This window comes from Oncorhynchus kisutch, linkage group LG14 (assembly GCF_002021735.2).
Source record: "Oncorhynchus kisutch isolate 150728-3 linkage group LG14, Okis_V2, whole genome shotgun sequence".
Taxonomy (NCBI): Eukaryota; Metazoa; Chordata; class Actinopteri; order Salmoniformes; family Salmonidae; genus Oncorhynchus; species Oncorhynchus kisutch.
Window position 1 is genome coordinate 73774219 of NC_034187.2, and position 20444 is coordinate 73794662.

At 47.3% G+C, this 20444-nt stretch overlaps 1 protein-coding gene across 1 annotated transcript in view; it reads left to right on the forward strand.

The window, feature by feature from the left end:
• LOC109904390 (potassium voltage-gated channel subfamily KQT member 4) overlaps window positions 1-20444 on the forward strand; it is a 100873-nt gene that overhangs the window by 61923 nt on the left and 18506 nt on the right. Inside the window, exons 4-6 of the mRNA XM_031789263.1 lie at window positions 11007-11097; window positions 13947-14073; window positions 15807-15982. Of these exons, the coding sequence (XP_031645123.1) occupies window positions 11007-11097; window positions 13947-14073; window positions 15807-15982 (394 nt within the window). The remainder of the gene's footprint in view (window positions 1-11006; window positions 11098-13946; window positions 14074-15806; window positions 15983-20444) is intronic.

Genomic DNA, 20444 nt, shown 5'->3' on the forward strand with positions numbered 1-20444 from the left:
GCACCTCTGTGTGTGTGCGCCTCTCTGTGTGTGTGTGCGCCTCTGTGTGTGTGCGCCTCTGTGTGTGTGTGCGCGCCTCTCTGTGTGTGTGTGCGCGCCTCTCTGTGTGTGCGCGCGCCTCTCTGTGTGTGTGCGCGCCTCTCTGTATGTGTGCGCGCCTCTCTGTGTGTGTGCGCTCGCGCCTCTCTGTGTGAGACGTGCGCCCACAGAGCGAGACGCGCCCGCCCACAGAGCGAGACGCGCCCGCCCACAGAGCGAGACGCGCCCGCCCACAGAGCGAGACGCGCGCGCCCACAGAGCGAGACGCGCCCGCCCACAGAGCGAGACGCGCACGCCCACAGAGCGAGACGCGCCCGCCCACAGAGCGAGACGCGCCCGCCCACAGAGCGAGACGCGCACGCCCACAGAGCGAGACGCGCACGCCCACAGAGCGAGACGCGCACGCCCACAGAGCGAGACGCGCACGCCCACAGAGCGAGACGCGCACGCCCACAGAGCGAGACGCGCACGCCCACAGACCGAGACGCGCACGCCCACAGACCGAGGCGCGTGCGCACGTTTTGATAAGGAGATGAGGAGAGCGGATGTAAGGAGTATGCATTTGAGATCTTCCCAGAGAAGGCCAGAAGGTGGTATTGCTTCTGACCAAATACTTTTACCTGTCATGACCAGTCTGGTAATACTTTTTCACTGATCTGGCCTGTTTTGGCTTTTGTCAATTTCCAATTCCCTGCATCAATCATTCCATAAGGGCCTAAGCAAAAATGACATAAAGTGCTTACTGGTACGTTTTTAACAAAGTTTCTTCTCATATAGTCATCAATGCAGTAGCATTTCTCTAAATTTTAATTGTGACTCTTATTACCTTGCGAGACAGGGTTTTTGACATAGTTTAGTCTGATATCAGTTTGTTTATATGGAAACCGAAAACCACTCAGGAGGAGCCATACAGCAGATTATACTCCATTCGACCTCCTCAGAAATAAGAGACTGCTGATTTGGTGGTTTTTCTACTGATGCGCCTCCTTAATTGACATTTCTCTGAAGGGAGCTGGAGAGGGGTGGGGGGTGTTGTGGCTAAAACTGTTCCCTCAGCTGAAATGTTGAAATGCGACCTCCCGCACATGGACAATGCATGGGCTATATATCATACGCTTTTGCCGTTATCAATTTTCTGACCTCCAGGATTTTGAGGCAACGAACAACTAAGCAGATTTTGGTGGATTTTTGCCCCAATGTTTCCAGTTAATTGCTGATGTTCAAAGGGGGTGTTGTCTTTCAGACCTGAGCCAGGTTTCCTGATAGCGATGTAACTCGGGTTAAAGCGTGTTTTTAACGATTCATCCTAAAAAATAATGTCCTAAAAGATGTCACACCTGTTTCCCAAAACACCACGCAGTGCTCTCGTTACAAAGGGGAAACTCGACTGTGTTACAGGAGCTTTCCCGTGGTGAAATGATTCAAGAATTTAGGCTGAAGAGCTAAATTAGTAATGGCTGGTCAATCTTTTTATTTTTTTTGTACACAATACAGTGCTCCCTTAGAGAGAATACATTTTCTGTATCCTATTATGTATTTGTATTATGTTTACCATGTGTTATGTATTATTTGTGTTTTCTCCTGCTATTTTGTATGTAATGTTTGATATTTTTTTCAGTTTGGGTAAACTGTGAGCATGAATGAATAAAGCCAAAGTCAGTCGCTTGTTCCCTCGTCCGCTATAGAACGTGAACGTGACCTAAAAATAGGATATGAGGACAAAGGTTTTTGTTAATGTTCAACAAGTCATTGTAGCTTAATGGCAGACAGGAATTGCACTTCAAGTAAGCCTATAGATATTCTACAATTAAAGTAATTAAACATGAAGTAGCAAGTGAAGCGACATTGCCATAGACCTAATATATATTGACCTCATGGTTATTGGTTAGGCTACAGGGAAATACGTGAGCTTTCAGATATAGACCTAATACACTGCTCAAAAAAATAAAGGGAACACTAAAATAACACATCCTAGATCTGAATGAATGAAATATTCTTATTAAATACTTTTTTCATTACATAGTGGAATGGAAATCAAATTTATCAACCCATGGAGGTCTGGATTTGGAGTCACACTCAAAATTAAAGTGTAAAACCACACTACAGGCTGATCCAACTTTGATGTAATGTCCTTAAAACAAGTCAAAATGAGGCTCAGTAGTGTGTGTGGCCTCCCTACAATGCCTGGGCATGCTCCTGACGAGGTGGCGGATGGTCTCCTGAGGGATCTCCTCCCAGACCTGGACTAAAGCATCCGCCAAGTCCTGGACAGTCTGTGGTGCAATATGGCGTTGGTGGATGGAGCGAGACATGATGTCCCAGATGTGCTCAATTGGATTCAGGTCTGGGGAACGGGCGGGCCAGTCCATAGCATCAATGCCTTCCTCTTGCAGGAACTGCTGACACACTCCAGCCACATGAGGTCTAGCATTGTCTTGCATTAGGAGGAACCCAGGGCCAACCGCACCAGCATATGGTCTCACAAGGGGTCTGAGGATCTCATCTTGGTACCTAATGGCAGTCAGGCTACCTCTGGCGAGCACATGGAGGGCTGTGCGGCCCCCCAAAGAAATGCCACCCCACACCATGACTGACCCACCGCCAAACCGGTCATGCTGGAGGATGTTGCAGGCAGCAGAATGTTCTCCACGGCGTCTCCAGACTCTGTCACGTCTGTCACGTGCTCACTGCTTTCATCTGTGAAGAGCACAGGGCACCAGTGGCGAATTTGCCAATCTTGGTGTTCTCTGGCAAATGCCAAACGTCCTGCACGGTGTTGGGCTGTAAGCACAACCCCCACCTGTGGACGTCGGGCCCTCATACCACCCTCATGGAGTCTGTTTCTGACCATTTGAGCAGACACATGCACATTTGTGGCCTGCTGGAAGTCATTTTGCAGGGCTCTGGCAGTGCTCCTCCTTGCACAAAGGCGTAGGTAGCGGTCCTGCTGCTGGGTTGTTGCCCTCCTACGGCCTCCTCCATGTCTCCTGATGTACTGGCCTGTCTCCTGGTAGCGCCTCCATGCTCTGCACACTACGCTGACAGACACAGCAAACCTTCTTGCCACAGCTCGCATTGATGTGCCATCCTGGATGAGCTGCACTACCTGAGCCACTTGTGTGGGTTGTAGACTCCGTCTCATGCTACCACTAGAGTGAAAGCACCGCCAGCATTCAAAAGTGACCAAAACATCAGCCAGGAAGCATAGGAACTGAGAAGTGGTCTGTGGTCACCCCCTGCAGAACCACAGTTTATATACGAATATTGAAGCGCCGCATAATGGCTTAATACTAGGTAGGTCTATTGATTACACATACATGAATGTGATGTCAATATTTAACCAAATTATATAATAGCTAGATTGTTATAACATTGTAAAGTTATGTTATTTATATTGAACTTTGATTTCTGAGGTCACAGAGACAGATGAACATCTTCATTGTATGTTTAGCTGAGTTTTTCTGCGAGTAAAGTGATGCTGGAGGTCAAACTGTAGTCTAACTACGCACTTAGCTGTTCTACTAGTGGTCTGAGGTGATTTCAAATGCAACGTTAATAAAGACTGTTTTGGGAAAGGGTTTGGAAATTTAAAGCTGCAATATGTAACTTTGTTGGCAATCTGACAAAATTCACATAGAAATGTGTGTTAGATTGATCGTTCTATTGAAAGCAAGTCTAGGAAGCAATCGATCTGTTCTCTGTTCGCGATTTCTATGCTTCCCCTTAAGTTATATATTTTTATAAAAATCTTTTCGGTTTGTACACAAGCTTCAAACACCAGAGAAAATACAATATTTTTGGTTATGGAGAATATATTTCACTGCGGTTTAGATGGTACAATGATTCTATACACAATTGCTTGTTTTGTCACAAACTGAAATTAGGCGAACTATTAGAATATGAGCAATCAGGAAATGATGGTGCGATTTCTGCGTAGTGCGTCTTTCAAAAGGCTCTTTAAGAGGGTTCTAAAGATGAACTTAGTCTTAAGATACTTTTGGGAAAGCGGCCCTGGTGTCCAGTTCTCAGACCTGTTTAATTTAACTATTATAATATGACCCCTGCAGACTGGTGTCGTATTCATTATAGCACACCATAGCAAAACATTTTGCAGCGGAAAATGTAAGTTCAGCAAGTTCCTCCCTTTTTAAATACCTTTTCTTCCTTTTTTTAGGAGGTCCTAAAGATTAAGCAAATGTATTCTTTCCATTTTGATTTGTGTGTTAATTCATGACAATTGAAGGAAGTGGTGGCCAGAGAGTAATATGAGGTAGTAATGTTTATTGGATGCATTTTATGCCAAAGCGGCACAGTAGTGGCTGCCGCGCGACATGGGCCATGCCAGCACGGGTGGCTGCTAGCTCGACATGGGCCATGCCAGCACGGGTGGCTGCTAGCTCGACATGGGCCAGGCCAGCACGGGTGGCTGCTAGCTCGACATGGGCCAGGCCAGCACGGGTGGCTGCTAGCTCGACATGGGCCAGGCCAGCACGGGTGGCTGCTAGCTCGACATGGGCCAGGCCAGCACGGGTGGCTGCTAGCTCGACATGGGCCATGCCAGCACGGGTGGCTGCTAGCTCGACATGGGCCAGGCCAGCACGGGTGGCTGCTAGCTCGTCATGGGCCAGGCCAGCACGGGTGGCTGCTAGCTCGTCATGGGCCAGGCCAGCACGGGTGGCTGCTAGCTCGACATGGGCCAGGCCAGCACGGGTGGCTGCCGTGCGACATGGGCCAGGCCAGCACGGGTGGCTGCTAGCTCGACATGGGCCATGCCAGCACGGTGGCTGCTAGCTCGACATGGGCCAGGCCAGCACGGGTGGCTGCTAGCTCGACATGGGCCAGGCCAGCACGGGTGGCTGCTAGCTCGACATGGGCCAGGCCAGCACGGGTGGTTGCCGTGCGACATGGGCCATGCCAGAACGGGTGGCTGCTAGCTCGACATGGGCCAGGCCAGCACGGGTGGCTGCTAGCTCGACATGGGCCAGGCCAGCACGGGTGGCTGCTAGCTCGACATGGGCCAGGCCAGCACGGGTGGTTGCCGTGCGACATGGGCCATGCCAGAACGGGTGGCTGCTAGCTCGACATGGGCCAGGCCAGCACGGGTGGCTGCTAGCTCGACATGGGCCAGGCCAGCACGGGTGGCTGCTAGCTCGACATGGGCCAGGCCAGCACGGGTGGCTGCTAGCTCGACATGGGCCAGGCCAGCACGGGTGGCTGCCGTGCGACATGGGCCAGGCCAGCACGGGTGGCTGCCGTGCGACATGGGCCAGGCCAGCACGGGTGGCTGCCGTGCGACATGGGCCAGGCCAGCACGGGTGGCTGCCGTGCGACATGGGCCAGGCCAGCACGGGTGGCTGCCGTGCGACATGGGCCATGCCAGAACGGGTGGCTGCTAGCTCGACATGGGCCATGCCAGCACGGGTGGCTGCTAGCTCGACATGGGCCATGCCAGCACGGGTGGCTGCTAGCTCGACATGGGCCAGGCCAGCACGGGTGGCTGCTAGCTCGACATGGGCCAGGCCAGCACGGGTGGCTGCCGTGCGACATGGGCCATGCCAGAACGGGTGGCTGCTAGCTCGACATGGGCCAGGCCAGCACGGGTGGCTGCTAGCTCGACATGGGCCAGGCCAGCACGGGTGGCTGCCATGCGACATGGGCCAGGCCAGCACGGGTGGCTGCTAGCTCGACATGGGCCAGGCCAGCACGGGTGGCTGCCGTGCGACATGGGCCGGGCCAGGCCAGCACGGGTGGCTGCCGTGCGACATGGGCCATGCGTGGCTTGTGGTTTGACGCGCTAGAATAACATGTGGTATAAGGCTTTGCACCCACCGGATCATCTCCACAAGAAGTTATCTTTTGAATTACGTCCTATTCATCTATTCACATTTGTGTTTGATCAGGCGAGGCGCACACACACACACACACACACACACACACACACACACACACACACACACACACACACACACACACACACACACACTAGAACAAATTAACCCAGTGGTGGACGTGGACAGTCCTCTAGAACAAATTAACCCAGGGTTGGACATGGACAATCCTCTATTAAAACAATATAACCCGGGGGTGGACGTGGACAATTCTCTATTAAAACAATATAACCCGGGGGTGGACGTGGACAATCATCTAAAGCAAATTAACCCAGGGGTAGACGTGGACAATCATCTAAAGCAAATTAACCCGGGGGTGGACGTGGACAATCATCTAAAGCAAATTAACCCGGGGGTGGACGTGGACAATCATCTAAAGCAAATTAACCCTGGGGTGGACGTGGACAATCCTCAAACAATATAACCCAGGGGTGGACGTGGACGACCATCTAAAGCAAATTAACCCTGGGGTGGACGTGGACAATCCTCAAACAATATAACCCAGGGGTGGACGTGGACAATCATCTAAAGCAAATTAACCCTGGGGTGGACGTGGACAATCCTCAAACAATATAACCCGGGGGTGGACGTGGACAATCCTCTAAAACAATATAACCCAGGGGTGGACGTGGACAATCCTCTATTAAAACAATATAACCCGGGGGTGGACGTGGACAATCCTCTATTAAAACAATATAACCCGGGGGTGGACGTGGACAATCCTCTATTAAAACAATATAACCCGGGGGTGGACGTGGACAATCCTCTATTAAAACAATATAACCCGGGGGTGGACGTGGACAATCCTCTATTAAAACAATATAACCCGGGGGTGGACGTGGACAATCCTCTATTAAAACAATATAACCCGGGGGTGGACGTGGACAATCCTCTAAAACAATATAACCCAGGGGTGGACGTGGACAATCCTCTATTAAAACAATATAACCCGGGGCTGGACGTGGACAATCCTCTATTAAAAAATATAACCCGGGGGTGGACGTGGACAATCATCTATTAAAACAATATAACGGGGGGATGGACGTGGACAATCCTCTATTAAAACAATATAACCCGGGGATGGACGTGGACAATCCTCTATTAAAACAATATAACCCGGGGATGGACGTGGACAATCCTCTATTAAAACAATATAACCCGGGGGTGGACGTGGACAATCCTCTATTAAAACAATATAACGGGGGGATGGACGTGGACAATCATCTATTAAAACAATATAACCCGGGGATGGACGTGGACAATCCTCTATTAAAACAATATAACCCGGGGGTGGACGTGGACAATCCTCTATTAAAACAATATAACCTAAGATCAGTTTAGCCTTTTAGATCACAATGAGTAAGATTACAAGGACGGGGGAAGTTGCAGATCCTAGATCAGCTCTCCTGAGATGCATGATACATACGGCTTCTGGTGTATTCTCTCCCTGGTTGACATATTCCTCCCAACTGCTGTCTGAACTGTCCGGAGGATCTGTCAGATCTCTACGACATATGTGTCTTGTGTTCCTTTCTTCCTGTTGTCCCAATGGGTGGGTTCCAGTCCTGTTGTAGCTACTACAGTGTGTCTGACTCTGACATTGGGTTGTTGTCAGATCCTCTGGGATTCTATCCCTGGTCACCCACACCAATCAGTCATCCTCTTCCTTCATTCATTTACAATGATCATCTGTGGTTGTGTGTGTGAGAGTCTGGAAGGAAATGATTCTCCCCCTGTGTCCTTTCACCCCTGTTTACTGTAAAGAGAAGGGAATGAGGATGGATGGACTGTAGTAGACTCTTGTAGTGTGTGTTAGAGAGATGGAGATAGTGGATAAGAACAGGGAGTTCTCTGTCCACTCTGTGTGTTATTACTCTTGCTCTTTATTGTTACATTTTTCAGGGTTATTTGCCACATGTGAATACAGTGGACATGTTACTCACCAGAGCTGAACAACATTATAAAGTCACTTTGTCATTCATTATAGTGTTACCATCACCCTTGTTGTCCAACAGACCAAATATAATCACAATTATGGCTTTGCCACACACTCCGTTAAACACTGACCAGTGTGATTGTCATTCCTTCAGTGATGACCCATCCATATCCACAGTGTGATTGTCATTCCTTCAGTGATGACCCATCCATATCCACTGTGTGATTGTCATTCCTTCAGTGATGACCCATCCATATCCACAGTGTGATTGTCATTCCTTCAGTGATGACCCATCCATATCCACTGTGTGATTGTCATTCCTTCAGTGATGACCCATCCATATCCACAATGTGATTGTCATTCCTTCAGTGATGACCCATCCATATCCACAGTGTGATTGTCATTCCTTCAATGATGACCCATCCATATCCACTGTGTGATTGTCATTCCTTCAGTGATGACCCATCCATATCCACTGTGTGATTGTCATTCCTTCAGTGATGACCCATCCATATCCACAGTGTGATTGTCATTCCTTCAGTGATGACCCATCCATATCCACAGTGTGATTGTCATTCCTTCAGTGATGACCCATCCATATCCACAGTGTGATTGCTCCATTCATACAGTCGTTTATCTTAGGTTAGATTGTTGTTGTCATAATAGAGGGTTTTACTGGTCATGGCCTTCGTTAGCTCTCCCCAGAGATTAGTGAGAATGTGCGTGAAAGAAAGAGGGAGGGGGGAGTGTGTATGTGTGATGGAGAATGTGTGTGATTGTGAGCAGGAGACTGTTTGGGGTTGTGAAAAGTGTTCTCATACTGTGAGACCTGGCCTCTACCCCAGTGGCATACTGTGAGACCTAGCCTCTACCCCAGCAGCATACTGTGACCTAGCCTCTACCCCAGTGGCATACTGTGAGACCTAGCCTCTACCCCAGCAGCATATGGTGAGGCCTAGCCTCTACCCCAGCAGCATACTGTGAGGCGTTAGCCTCTACCCCAGCAGCATACTGTGAGGCCTAGCCTCTACCCCAGCAGCATACTGTGAGACCTAGCCTCTACCCCAGCAGCATACTGTGAGACCCTAGTCTCTACCCCAGCAGCATACTGTGAGGCCTGTCCTCTACCCCAGCAGCATACTGTGAGGCCTGGCCTCTACCCCAGCAGCATACTGTGAGACTTGGCCTCTACCCCAGCAGCATACTGTGAGTCCTAGCCTCTACCCCAGCAGCATACTGTGAGGCCTAGCCTCTACTCCAGCAGCTGCCACCTGGCTAATCCTACTGTGCTCCCAGAATATTCACATGAGAGAGGGAAAAAAAAACTCCACTGGGATCACCTGGAATGGAGTCGGGTTAACGGCACTGCTCCAACTGTCAAAGAACCTTGTGCGTTCCAAAAGTACTGGTATTGTAATCAAAATGTATTAGTCACATGCACCGAATACAACAGGTGTAGACCTTACAGTGAAATGCTTATTATGAGCCCCCAACAAACTAACAATGCAGTTTTTTTTTTAAACGATAAGAAATAAAAGTAACAAGTAATTCAAGAGCAGCAGTAAAATAACAATGGGACTATATACAGAGGGGTACTGGTACAGAGTCAATGTGCTGGGGCACCGGTTAGTTGAGGTAATATGTACATGTAGGTAGAGTTATTAAAGTGACAAAGCATAGATAACAACAGAGAGTAGCAGCAGTGTAATTGTCTGGGTAGCTATTTGATTAGGTGTTCAGGAGTCTTATGGCTTGGGGGTAGGAGCTGTTTAGAAGCCTCTTGGACCTAGACTTGGCGCTCCAGTACCTCTTGCCATGAGAGGTATCAGAGAGAACAGTCTATGACTAGGTTGGCTGGAGTCCTTGACAATTTTTAGGGTCTTCCTCTGACCCCGCCTGGTGTCGAGGTCCTTGATGGCAGGAAGCTTGGCCAGGGTGATGTACTGGGCCGATCGCACTACCCTCTATAGTGCCTTGTGGTTGGAGGCCGAGCAGTTGCCATACCAGGCAGTGAAGCAACCAGTCAGGATGCTCTCGATGGTGCAGCTGTAGAACCTTTTGAGGATCTGAGGACCGATGCCAAATATTTTCAGTCTCCTGAGGGGGAATAGGTTTAGTCGTGCCCTCTTCACGACAGTCTTGGTGTGCTTGGAACCTGTTCGATTGTTGGTGATGTGGACACCAAGGAACTTGAAGCTCTCAACCTGCTCCACTGCAGCCCCGTTGATGAGAATGGGGGCGTGCTCTGTCCTCTTTTTCCTGTAATCCACAATCATCTCCTTTGTCTTGATCACGTTGAGGGAGAGGTTGTTGTCCTGGCACCACACGGCCAGGTCTCTGACCTCCTCCCTATAGGCTGTCTCATCATTGTCAGTGATCAGTCCTACCACTGTTGTCATCGGTAAACGTAAGGATGGTGTTGGTGTCATACCTGACCATGCAGTCATGAGTGAACAGGGAGTACAGGAGGGGACTGAGCACACACCCCTGAGGGGCCCCTGTGTTGAGGATCAGAGTGGCGGATGTGTTGTTACCTACCCTTAGCACCTGAGGGTGGCCCGTCAGGAAGTCAAGGATCCAGTTGCAGAGGGAGGTGTTTAGTCCCAGGGTCCTTAGCTTATTGATGAGCTTTGAGGGCACTAGGGTCTTGAACGCTGAGCTGTTGTCAATGAATAGCATTCTCACATAGGTGTTCCTTTTGTCCAGGTGGGAAAGGGCAGTGTGGAGTGCAATAGAGATTGTATCATCGGTGTATCTGTTGGGGTGGTATGCAAATTGGAGTGGGTTTAGGGTTTCTGGGATAATGGTGTTGTGAGAATCTGTGTCCACTCAGCATGCCATACATGCTGTGCAGAGTACAACACCATAATTGTAATTATCAGATACATCTACTGTGGACACAATGCAAGGCTGGATGAATGTGTGACATTGTCCCACAGAAGTGTCCATTGTTCCGCACACTCAAGTTAATAATCTATACTAGAGTACAATGAAAAAGAAAACCGATTCTATTTCATAGCCATGGTCTGTTTCTCCCTCTCTCACCATATACACACTTGTCTGCCTAATGTCTATTTTTGTGTCTGTCTAAGCATTTGGCTATGTTTAGAGTGTATGTTGACCTGTCTGTGTGTGTGTTACAGTTTCCTGCTGGTGTTCAGCTGTCTGGTTCTATCTGTGTTCTCCACCATACCAGACCATCAAAAGATAGCCAACGAAGGCCTCTTCATCCTGGTAAGCCGTCAGCCCCCATCTCCTCCCCTCCACCATACACCCAGCTCCACGGGCCAGATGTACCAAGCCTCTCAGAGTAGGAGGGCTGATTTGGGATCAGTTTATTTTTTTTACACTAAAAGTACAATTTGCCCCTGCCAAGTGCCAACCCACCTTAACACGATTCTAAATCAGTAATGTGTTAGCCTGAGTACCTGTCCGGTTTTGCTTTCAACATCACTATATCATTGCCTTGTTTGGCAAGACAACAACAGGTTGGAGAAAGCGGAGGCAGACTGGAACCTACAGTAGCTAAGTTGATATACTGTTAGTGTAAACACTGGTTATCCCACTGAATCTTCCTCTCCCTTTATCTGACTAGCCCAGGCATTGCTCCTAAGTGGTAGGGTGGTTTAGGGGCAGCTATATAAACCATATACTGTAACATCATTTTTCACACCTCGGTTCAAATAGTATTTGAAATCTTTCAAATACTTTGAATGTTTACTCTAGCCTGCCTGGAGTGCCATATGGGTGGGGATTGTCATTTTGGGACTGTTCTATTGGTTCCATTATGCCAGGCAAGCTCAATTAAGCTTAGATAAAGTATTTGAAATGATTCCGAATAGTATTCGAACCCAGGTCTGCCATTTTCTGGACCGTATGTGTACTGCATTTGTCTGAGTGTGATTAGAACATCATACTGGGGAAGAGCTACAGAGTGTCTGATTCTGCTTCCCGTCACACCTGCCGTTGAGTGTGTGTGTGTTCCGCGGAAGAATGGCAGTGTAAGAAACGGTGGTGTAAGCAGGCGGGAGGACTCAGGTATTGTTGAGTATACAGGAAATCCCAGACATGAACCAGTAATCCAAACAGCCATAATCACTACTTCCTCTTTCATCTTTAGGAGGATGGCTTTCTGCTTTTACTCTCTGCCTTTATCACCTGTTTAATTTCCCTCCCTTCCTCTCACTTTTTATTTTACTCTCTGCCTCTCCTTTTACTCTCTCTCTCTCTCTCCCTCTACCCCCTCTCTCTCCCTTTCTCTCTTTCTCCCAATCTTTCTTGCTCTGTTTCTCTCTCCTGTTTGCCCTCTAACTGTTAATTAATGGTCAAACTTGTATTTTATGATTCTACATTATGACCATTCACTCTTTGAATCAGTCTTTTAGCCATTATTGAGCTTTGCTTACGTGAATAGTACTGTTATGGAAGATTGAGCCAATTTACCCTCTAATGCAAATGAAATATGGGAAATGGAACAGAGATAGACAAACATCAATTAATTACTATATACAGTTGAAGTCGGAAGTTTACATACATCTTAGCCAAATACATTTAAACTCAGTTTTTCATGCTTCCTAACATTTAATCCAAGTAAAAATTCCCTGACTTAGGTCAGTTATGATCACCACTTTATTTTAAGAATGTGAAATGTCAGAATAATAGTTGAGAGAATGATTTATTTCAGCTTCTATTTCTTTCATCACATTCCCAGTGGGTCAGAAGTTTACATACACTCAGTATTTGGTAGCAGTGCCTTTAAATTGTTTAACTTAACTGCCCCATTCCTCCTGACAGAGCTCGTGTAACTGAGTCAAGTTTGTAGGCCTCCATGCTCGCACACACTTTTTCAGTTCTGCCCACAAATTTTAGTCAAATACCTTGACTTTGTTGTACTTATTAAGCCATTTTGGCACAACTTTGGAAGTATGCTTGGAGGAAAACAGAGGAGACTTGCAAGCCAAAGAACACCATCCCAACCGTGGAGCACGGGGGTGGCAGCATCATGTTGTGGGGCTGCTTTGTTGCAGGAGGGACTGGTGCACTTCACAAAATAGATGGCATCATGAGATAGGAAAATTATGTGGATATATTGAAGCAACATCTCAAGACATCAGTTAAGTTAAAGCTTGGTCGCAAATGGGTCTTTCAGATGGACAATGACCGCAAGCATACTTCCAAAGTTGTGGCAAAATGTCTTAAGGACAACAAAGTCAAGGTATTGAAGTGGCCATCCCAAAGCCCTGACCTCAATCCTATAGAAAATTTGTGGGCAGAACTTTAAAAGTGTGTGCGAGCAAGGAGGCCTACAAATCTGACTTACACCAGCTCTGTCAGGAGGAATGGGCCAAAATTCACCCAACTTATTGTGGGAAGCTTGTGGAATGCTACCTGAAATGTTTGACCCAAGTAAAACAATTTAAAGGCAATGCTACCAAATACTAATTGAGTGTATGTAAACTTCAGACCCACTGGGAATGTGATGAAAGCTGAAATAATTCTCTCTTCTATTATTCTGACATTTCACATTCTTAAAATAAAGTGGTGATCCTAACTGACCTAAAACAGGGAATTTGTACTCAGGAATTGTGAAACTGAGTTAAAATGTATTTGACTAAGGTGTATGTAAACTTCTGAATTCAACTGTATATTTGGATTTGTTTAACACTTTTTTGGTTACTACATGATTGTTATTTTATAGTTTTAAAAATAAAGAAAAACCCTTGAATGAGTAGATGTGTCCAAACTTTTGACTCATACTATATATAGCACTATATTTGGCAACACTGATTTTGTCTGTTTCCACTCCCATTCTCTTTCCTTTGTCCTTCTCCTCTAACTCTTTGTCCATTGTCACAGATTATCATTTTGTAAACAGCTGGTGAGCTTCTTTAACTGACCTTGCTGTGACCCTATGCTGATCTGTGCTGTTCAGTTGGTTTCCTCATTATGACCCATGACTGACCCTCTCCCTCTGTCTTCCCCTAGATGAGGTTGTAATGATTGCAGTGTTTTCTCTGTCTCCCCCTAGATGAGGTTGTAATGATCATGGTGTTTTCTCTCTCGCTGTCTGTCTCCCCCTACAGGAGTTTGTGATGATCGTGGTGTTTGGTCTGGAATACGCTGTGAGGGTTTGGGCATCTGGCTGCTGCTGTCGCTACAGAGGATGGCAGGGGAGACTACGCTTCGCCAGGAAACCCTTCTGTGTCATAGGCAAGACTGTCATAGGCTGTCTCTGTCTCTCTCTCCCTGTCTGTGTGTGTGTGTCTATTCAACTACAAGATCATGTGTAAGTATACAGTCGTGGCCAAAAGTTTTGAGAATGACACAAATATACATTTTCACAGTTTGCAGCTTCAGTGTGTTTAGATATTTTTGTCAGATGTTACTATGGAATACTGAAGTATAATTACAAGCATTTCATAAGTGTCAAAGGCTTTTATTGACAATTACATGAAATTGATGCAAAGAGTCAATATTTGCGGTGTTGACCCTTCTTTTTCAAGACCTCTGCAATCCGCCCTGGCATGCTGTCAATTAACTTCTGGGCCAGCCCATTCTGATGGCAGCCCATTCTTGCATAATCAATGCTTGGAGTTTGTCAGAATTTGTGGGTTTTTGTTTGTCCACCCACCTTGAGGATTCAATGGGATTAAGGTCTGGGGAGTTTCCTGGCCATGGAAACAAAATATCATTGTGTTGTACCCCGAGCCACTTAGTTATCACTTTTGCCTTATGGCAAGGTGCTCCATCATGCTGGAAAAGGCATTGTTCGTCACCAAACTATTCATGTATGGTTGGGAGAAGTTGCTTTTGGAGGATGTGTTGGTAGCATTCTTTATTCATGGCTGTATTCTTAGGCAAAGTTGTGAGTGAGCCCACTCCCTTGGCTGAGAAGCAACCCCACACATGAATGGTCTCAGGATGCTTTACTGTTGGCATGACACAGGACTGATGGTAGCGCTCACCTTGTCTTCTCCGGACAAGCTTTTTTCTGGATGTCCCAAACAATCGGAAACGGGATTCATCAGAGAAAATGAAAAAAGTCTTTGCCTCACTGTGCGTGTAGATGCACTCACACCTGCCTACTGCCATTCCTGAGCAAGCGCTATACTGGTGGTGCCCCGATCCCGCAGCTGAATCAACTTTAGGAGACGGTCCTGGCGCTTGCTGGAGCCCTGAAGCCTTCACAACAATTGAACCGCTCTCCTTGAAATTCTTGATGATCCGATAAATGGTTGATTTAGGTGCAATCTTACGGGCAGCAATATCCTTGCCTGTGATGCCCTTTTTGTGCAAAGCAATGACGACGGCACGTGCTTCCTTGCAGGTAAGCATGGTTGACAGAAGAAGAACAATGATTCCAAGCACCACCCTACTTTTTGAAGCTTCCAGTCTGTTATTCGAACTCAATCAGCATGACAGAGTGATCTCCAGCCTTGTCCTCGTCAACACTCACACCTGTGTTAAAGAGAGAATAAATGACATGTCAGCTGGTCCTTTTGTGGCAGGGCTGAAATGCAGTGGAGATTTTGGGGGGGATTCAGTTCATTTCTATGGCAAAGAGGGACTTTGCAATTAATTGCAATTCATCTGATCACTCTTCATAACATTCTGGAGTATATGCAAATTGTCATCATACAAACTGAGGAAGCAGACTTCGTGAAAATTAATTTGTGTCGTTCTCAAAACTTTTGGCCACGACTGTACTTACGATACATGTACAGAGTAGTATTTAAATAAATACATACATACATACATGGTTTCCAAAGAGCAGTAGCTAATGGATAGTTGTTGATCTATTGATATGTGTCTGAGCTTACTGGGACTGAGTGTGTGTACTTGATGTGCATTGTGCATCTCTTTCTCTTACCCCCTTTCTCTCCTTTCACCTCCTCTCTTCTCTCCTTTCACCTCCTCTCTTTCTTCCCCCTCTTTCTCCATAGACTTCATAGTGTTTGTGGCGTCGTTGGCGGTGATCGCAGCGGGTACCCAGGGGAACATATTTGCCACCTCTGCCCTGCGCAGCATGAGGTTCCTCCAGATCCTCCGGATGGTACGCATGGACAGACGAGGAGGCACCTGGAAACTACTGGGCTCTGTGGTCTATGCCCACAGCAAGGTGGACATACACACACACACACATACATATATATATATATACACACACACACACACACACACACACACAGACACACCTGACAACACAATCTGCACCATCACCTGACAACACAATCCCCACCACAATTACCTGACAACGCAATCCCCACCACAATCACCTGACAACGCAATCCCCACAACCTATAGCTGACAACGCAATCACCTCCACCACCTGACAACACAATCACCTCTACCAGGTGATTGTGTTGTCAGGTGATGGTGATTATTGTGTTGTCAGGTGATGGTGATTATTGTGTTGACAGGTGATGGTGATTATTGTGTTGACAGGTGGTGGTGATTATTGTGTTGACAGGTGATGGTGATTATTGTATTGTCAGGGATGGTGATTATTGTGTTGACAGGTGGTGGTGGTTTATTGTGTTGACAGGTGGTGGTGGTTTATTGTGTTGACAGGTGGTGGTGGTGGTTTATAGTGTTGTCAGGTGATGGTGATGATTATAGTGTTGTCAGGTGGTGGTGGTTTATAGTGTTGTCAGGTGGTGGTGGTTTATAGTGTTGTCAGGTGGTGGTGGTTTATAGTGTTGTCAGGTGATGGTGATTATAGTGTTGTCAGGTGGTGGTGGTTTATTGTGTTGACAGGTGGTGGTGGTGGTTTATAGTGTTGTCAGGTGATGGTGATGATTATAGTGTTGTCAGGTGGTGGTGGTTTATAGTGTTGTCAGGTGGTGGTGATTGTTTTGTCAGGTGGTGGTGATTGTGTTGTCAGGTGGTGGTGGTGGTTTATGGTGGTGATGATTATAGTGTTGTCAGGTGATGGTGGCGATGATTACAGTGTTGTCAGGTGATGGTGACGATGATTGTGGTGGAGGTGATTGTGTTGTCAGGTGGTGGAGGTGATTGCGTTGTCAGCTATAGGTTGTGGGGATTGCGTTGTCAGGTGATTGTGGTGGGGATTGCGTTGTCAGGTAATTGTGGTGGGGATTGTGTTGTCAGGTGATGGTGCGGATTGTGTTGTCAGGTGATGGTGCTGATTGTGTTGTCAGGTGATGGTGGTGATTGTGTTGTCAGGAGGTAGTGGTGATTGTGTTGTCAGGTGGTGGTTTATAGTGTTGACAGGTGATGGTGGTGATGATGATTGTAGTGTTGTCAGGTGGTGGAGGTGATTGTAGTGTTGTCAGGTAGTGAAAGTGATTGTAGTGTTGTCAGGTGGTGAAGGTGATTGTGTTGTCAGGTGGTGGTTTATAGTGTTGTCAGGTGATGGTGGTGATGATTGTAGTGTTGTCAGATGATGGTGGTGTTGATGATTGTAGTGTTGTCAGGTGGTGGAGGTGATTGTAGTGTTGTCAGGTGGTGAAGGTGATTGTTGTGTTGTCAGGTGGTGGAGATGATTGTGTTGTCATGTGATGGTGTTATACTGTTGTCAGGTGATTGTGTTGTCAGGTGATGATGATTATAGTGTTGTCAGGTGGTGGTGGTGGTGATTGTGTTGCCAGGTGGTGGTGGTGATTGTGTTGCCAAGTGATGGTGGTGATTGTGTTGCCAAGTGGTGGTGGTGATTGTGTTGCCAAGTGGTGGAGGTGATTGTGTTGCCAAGTGGTGGTGGTGATGATTACAGTGTTGTCAGGTGATGGTAGCGATGATTGTGGTGGAGGTAATTGTGTTGTCAGGTGGTGGAGGTGATTGCGTTGTCAGGTGATTGTGGTGGGGATTGCCTTGTCAGGTGATGGTGGGGATTGCGTTGTCAGGTGTTTGTTGTGGGGATTGTGTTGTCAGGTGATGATTATAGTGCTGTCAGGTGATGGTGGTGATTGTGTTGTCAGGTGGTAGTGGTGATTGTGTTGTCAGGTGGTGATTGTGTTATCAGGTGGTGGTTTATAGTGTTGTCAGGTGATGGTTGTAGTGTTGTCAGATGATGGTGGTGATGGTTGTAGTGGTGTCAGATGATGGTGGTGATGATTGTAGTGTTGTCAGGCGGTGGAGGTGATTGTAGTGTTGTCAGGTGGTGGAGGTGATTGTGTTGTCACTTGATGGTGTTATACTGTTGTCAGGTGACGGTGGTGATTCTGTTGTCAGGTGGTGGTGATTGTGTTAACTGGTGGTGATTGTGTTAACTGGTGGTGATTGCGTTGCCAGGTGGTGATTGCGTTGCCAGGTGGTGATTGCGTTGCCAGGTGGTGATTGCGTTGCCAGGTGGTGATTGCGTTGCCAGGTGGTGATTGCGTTGCCAGGTGGTGATTGGGTTGCCAGTGGTCAGGTGATGGTTGTAGTGTTGTCAGATGATGGTGGTGATGGTTGTAGTGGTGTCAGATGATGGTGGTGATGATTGTAGTGTTGTCAGGTGGTGGAGGTGATTGTGTTGTCACGTGATGGTGTTATACTGTTGTCAGGTGATGGTGGTGATTGTGTTGTCAGGTGGTGGTGATTGTGTTAACTGGTGGTGATTGTGTTAACTGGTGGTGATTGCGTTGCCAGGTGATGATGATTGCGTTGCCAGGTGATGATTGCGTTGCCAGGTGGTGATTGCGTTGCCAGGTGATGATTGCGTTGCCAGGTGATGATTATCGTGTTGTCAGGTGATGATGATTATAGTGTTGTCAGGTGGTGATGATTATAAACGTTAGGAGATGGTGGGGATTGTGTTGTCAGGTGATGGTGGGGATTGTGTTGTCAGGTGATGGTGGGGATTGTGTTGTCAGGTGATGGTGGGGATTGTGTTGTCAGGTGATGGTGGGGATTGTGTTGTCAGGTGGTGGAGGTGATTGTGTTGTCAGGTGGTGGAGGTGAATGTGTTGTCAGGTGGTGGAGGTGATTGTGGTTTCAGGTGGTGATTGTGGTTTCAGGTGGTGATTGTGTAGTCAGGTGATGGTGGTGATGATTATAGTGTTGTCAGGTGGAGGTGATTGCGTTGCCAGGTGGTGATTGCGTTGCCAGGTGGTGATTGCGTTGCCAGGTGATGATTGCGTTGCCAGGTGATGATTATAGTGTTGTCAGGTGATGATGATTATAGTGTTGTCAGGTGGTGATGATTATAAACGTTAGGAGATGGTGGGGATTGTGTTGTCAGGTGATGGTGGGGATTGTGTTGTCAGGTGATGGTGGGGATTGTGTTGTCAGGTGTGGTGGGGATTGTGTTGTCAGGTGATGGTGGTGGTTTACAGTGGTGTCTGGTGATGATTATAGTGTTAGGTGATGGTGGTGATTATATTGTTGTCAGGTGATGGCGGTGATTGTGTTGTCAGGTGGTGGTGGTGATTTATAGTGTTGTCAGGTGATGGTGATTGTGTTGGTTTATAGTATTGTCAGGTGATGGCGGTGATGATTATAGTGTTGTCAGGTGATGGCGGTGATGATTATAGTATTGTCAGGTGATGGCGGTGATTGTGTTGTCAGGTGATGGTGGTGATTGTGTTGTCAGTTGATGGAGGTGATTGTGTTAGGTGGTGGAGGTGATTGTATTGTCAGGTGATGGAGGTGATTGTGTTGTCAGGAGGTAGTGGTGATTGTGTTGTCAGGTGGTGGTTTATAGTGTTGACAGGTGATGGTGGTGATGATGATTGTAGTGTTGTCAGGTGGTGGAGGTGATTGTAGTGTTGTCAGGTAGTGAAAGTGATTGTAGTGTTGTCAGGTGGTGAAGGTGATTGTTGTGTTGTCAGGTGGTGAAGGTGATTGTGTTGTCATGTGCTGGTGGTGATTGTGTTGCCAAGTGGTGGTGGTGATTGTGTTGTCAGGTGGTGGTTTATAGTGTTGTCAGGTGATGGTGGTGATGATTGTAGTGTTGTCAGATGATGGTGGTGTTGATGATTGTAGTGTTGTCAGGTGGTGGAGGTGATTGTAGTGTTGTCAGGTGGTGAAGGTGATTGTTGTGTTGTCAGGTGGTGGAGATGATTGTGTTGTCATGTGATGGTGTTATACTGTTGTCAGGTGATTGTGTTGTCAGGTGATGATGATTATAGTGTTGTCAGGTGGTGGTGGTGGTGATTGTGTTGCCAGGTGGTGGTGGTGATTGTGTTGCCAAGTGATGGTGGTGATTGTGTTGCCAAGTGGTGGTGGTGATTGTGTTGCCAAGTGGTGGAGGTGATTGTGTTGCCAAGTGGTGGTGGTGATGATTACAGTGTTGTCAGGTGATGGTAGCGATGATTGTGGTGGAGGTAATTGTGTTGTCAGGTGGTGGAGGTGATTGCGTTGTCAGGTGATTGTGGTGGGGATTGCCTTGTCAGGTGATGGTGGGGATTGCGTTGTCAGGTGTTTGTTGTGGGGATTGTGTTGTCAGGTGATGATTATAGTGCTGTCAGGTGATGGTGGTGATTGTGTTGTCAGGTGGTAGTGGTGATTGTGTTGTCAGGTGGTGATTGTGTTATCAGGTGGTGGTTTATAGTGTTGTCAGGTGATGGTTGTAGTGTTGTCAGATGATGGTGGTGATGGTTGTAGTGGTAGATGATGGTGGTGATGATTGTAGTGTTGTC